Source organism: Camellia sinensis, chromosome 9, assembly GCF_055761805.1.
Source record: "Camellia sinensis isolate YWXY chromosome 9, ASM5576180v1, whole genome shotgun sequence".
Taxonomy (NCBI): domain Eukaryota; kingdom Viridiplantae; phylum Streptophyta; class Magnoliopsida; order Ericales; family Theaceae; genus Camellia; species Camellia sinensis.
In genome coordinates this window covers 49,276,212-49,279,375 of record NC_138969.1, presented here as the reverse complement: position 1 = coordinate 49,279,375, position 3,164 = coordinate 49,276,212, and the positions used below count along the sequence as shown (strand labels likewise).

The 3,164-nt window shown below is 34.0% G+C and overlaps 1 protein-coding gene across 1 annotated transcript; it reads left to right on the top strand.

Moving 5' to 3' along the window:
* Positions 1-288: 288 nt before the first annotated feature.
* On the top strand, positions 289-3,164 carry LOC114320164 (TatD related DNase). Its single transcript, XM_028267290.2, has 2 exons — positions 289-779; positions 1,993-3,164. Exon 2 carries the CDS (start codon positions 2,042-2,044, stop codon positions 2,984-2,986), a length of 945 nt encoding a protein of 314 aa, XP_028123091.1. The 5' UTR covers positions 289-779; positions 1,993-2,041; the 3' UTR covers positions 2,987-3,164.

Sequence of the window (3,164 nt, the reverse complement as noted above, 5' to 3'; positions counted from 1 at the left end):
CATTAAAAACAGAATCAGATTAGGCCCATTTGGGATAGGTTATTTTAACTTAAAAATTTAAAATTATCATTTTATTTTTTATTTTTTATTTTTATAAACATCTTTTTATAATAAAAAAATTAATTAAAAGTCAATTTTCAAACTAATAAAGTTGACAAGTCAATACTTATTTTGAGGGGAGAGAGAATTATTGAAATGATTAATAATCAGACTTGTCGGAGTGAAGATGCATAAATTAAGCAACATTTGATAGCATAATAGGTGTGATAGAAAAATTATACTGAAATTGGGGACGGAAGATCTGAATCTCAAAAATGTTAGGAAAATTGCACTTTTCATCTGTATAATTTGACCTAAATTTTTTATTTAGTTTAAATTGTTTTAATTTGAACAATTTAACTTTTACATTTTAAGTTTAATTTTAATTTAATTATTTCTTCTAAATTTTCATTATTATTATTATTATTGTGTATATACCTCATAAGATTGACAAATATTTTAAAATCTTTTAAATTTTTATCTTAAATAGAATAATCAAATTAAAATTAGATTTAAAATATATAGAGGTTAAATTATTTAATTTAAAACAATAAATTAAAAAGTGAAATTTAAATCAAAATGTTGTGTGCACCATTCATCAGATTTGGAGAACGACGCCGTCTGACGGCCAAAAGGTCCATGTAATGCGACGTCGTCGTTGCCATTTGGTTCATCGTCGCTTCAAAGGGGCCTGTTATCTGTAACTGACTTTGCAGCTTCAGAGGAACCCAATTGCAAAGGTAAAATCTCTCTCTGTCTCTCTCTCTCCCTCTCTCTCTATATATGTATATACACTCTGATAGATTTTCAGCGATCTGTTGTAGAGTGACACAAACAATCTTTGTGATGATTTCTTACATTAATTCTATAATCTTATCTGTAAGATCTACTTTTTTGGTGCTAATTTGATTGTTGCTCTCAGTTCAATTGATTTGTCAGATACACCAAGATTGAAGGGAAAAAAAATTTGCAAGACTCTCTTAAGATTAAAACAAGTTACAAGAAAATTTGAATTGATATGAGAAAATCCATTTGATTCGATGAGAAAAATGGCTACTTTGTTGCATACTGCTCATAGGGCATGGGTTAAATAGCAGAAAACAATGGGTATATAAATGGCTTTATTAGTTCAGCTTTGGTTCTTTCTAGAGGAAGATAGTGATTGCTAGGTTATTAATCTTATCACTAACATTGATTGCTAGTTTTTTGTTCTGCTTGATTGGATGTCATGTGGGGTATTGGAATTGGGTCACTTGATTTTTTTTTTTTTAAGGTTGTATTTGGATTTTAGATTTGTGTTACAGAAAAGAAAAGAGAAGGGAAACGAGGAGAGGGAGGGAGGGGGGGGGGGGGAATGATTTTTTTAATTTTTTTTTTCGTACTTCATTCACTTTGATTGTTTTTCATTTCACAAATCCAATATCCAAACACAGCATTAGTTGTTAAACTATTGGACATGCTTTCTTCACTTATGAAGATGCTGATAATCTTATATACATATATTGTTATGATACTGTAATTTTTAGCAAAGCAGATACTGGATCATTCCATAGGTTCTACTTATAAAGTTGTCTTTTCTTTTTTGAAATCCTCGAGTTTGAGGTTTAAATGACTGGACTAATTATCAGTGGGTGTTTTTTGTTATTGTGAATAATGAATGATACTTTTTTTGGAGGAAAGACTTAGTTCCATTGTAGATTAATAATAATTCCCTGTCTACTTATTAATAATGTATATCCTTCTGGTACGATGATAAATCTTCTAGTAAGATATGGATGACCTTATGCATTGTTTGTGTTTTTTAAAATATGATCACGTTAATGTGTGTTCAGATGAACTGATGATTCAGTATGTTTCATGTAACCAAAAAACCAATAAGCCAAATGATACATATTTTCATTCTCAAACTTTGTATAATAATTGAAATAATGGGCGTCGTGGTTGATATTGAAGAGAGAAGAAAAGGAGAAAGGGAAGAGCAGTAGGAGCAACCATTGGAGCCATGGTGAAACTCTTCGATGCTCACTGTCACCTCCAAGACCCAAGAATCTTTAACAAGGTCCCTCAACTAATTAGAACAGCTGTTGACACTGGCATAGTTTGTTTTGCTGTCAATGGGATCACTGAGAAAGACTGGCATTTGGTCAAGCAGATGAGTGAGTCCTATCCTAGCGTAATACCGTGCTTTGGGCTCCATCCCTGGTTTGTCACCGAGAGGACTCCCAATTGGTTGAGCACATTGAAAGAATTCTTTGAGTCTACCCCGTCTGCTGCGGTTGGAGAGATTGGCCTCGACAAAGGTTCACGGGGAAGAGAGATCGATTTCACAGATCAGATTGAAGTTTTCAGGCAACAGCTTGAACTTGCCAAAGAGTTGAAAAGACCAGCATCGGTCCATTGTGTTCGTGCCTTTGGTGATCTTCTTCAGATAATGAAATCTGTGGGGCCTTTCCCTGATGGAGTAATTCTGCATTCTTTCTTGGGTTCTGCTGAGATGGTTCCTGAATTTTCCAAGCTTGGTGCATACTTTTCGTTCTCTGGGTTCCTAATGTCCATGAAAGAAAGTAAGGCAAAGAAAATGTTGAAGTCAGTACCTGCCGAAAGAATCTTACTGGAGACAGATGCACCCGATGCCCTACCGAAATCAAATAATTTTGATTCCCTGTTTCCGATTGAAGGAGATGATTCTCTTCCTGCTGGATTTCAGATTCAGGGAGAAGATTCTACTTCAAATTGTTGCAGCCCATCTCAAAATCAGTCCCAAGATGCAAGAGATGCATCGGCACAGCCAAAAGAAACACTTAATCATCCAGCTAACATCCATTATGTGCTCAAATATGTTGCATCTTTGCTTGAGATGAGTGAAGAAGAACTAGCAGACTTGAGCTACAGAAATGCACTACACTTGTTCTCTTACAAAGGTTCCAAAGTGCTACTGGAAGGTTAGTTTAGTTGTGCTTGTTTGTTGTGAGTTCATACATGGCACCATTTCTCATTTCAAGTAAATTGTTTATATGTAATATTTGCTTCATAAAGTGCAGTACATGCCTGCAGCTACTTATGACTCATGAGTTACAATCTTGTTAATAATTCTACACTGTATGTGCATTTTCTGTTTTTGATCA

Excerpts from the sequence above, each read along its gene's own strand:
- LOC114320164 (XM_028267290.2), top strand. The coding sequence starts at position 2,042 with ATGGTGAAACTCTTCGATGCTCACTGTCACCTCCAAGACCCAAGAATC.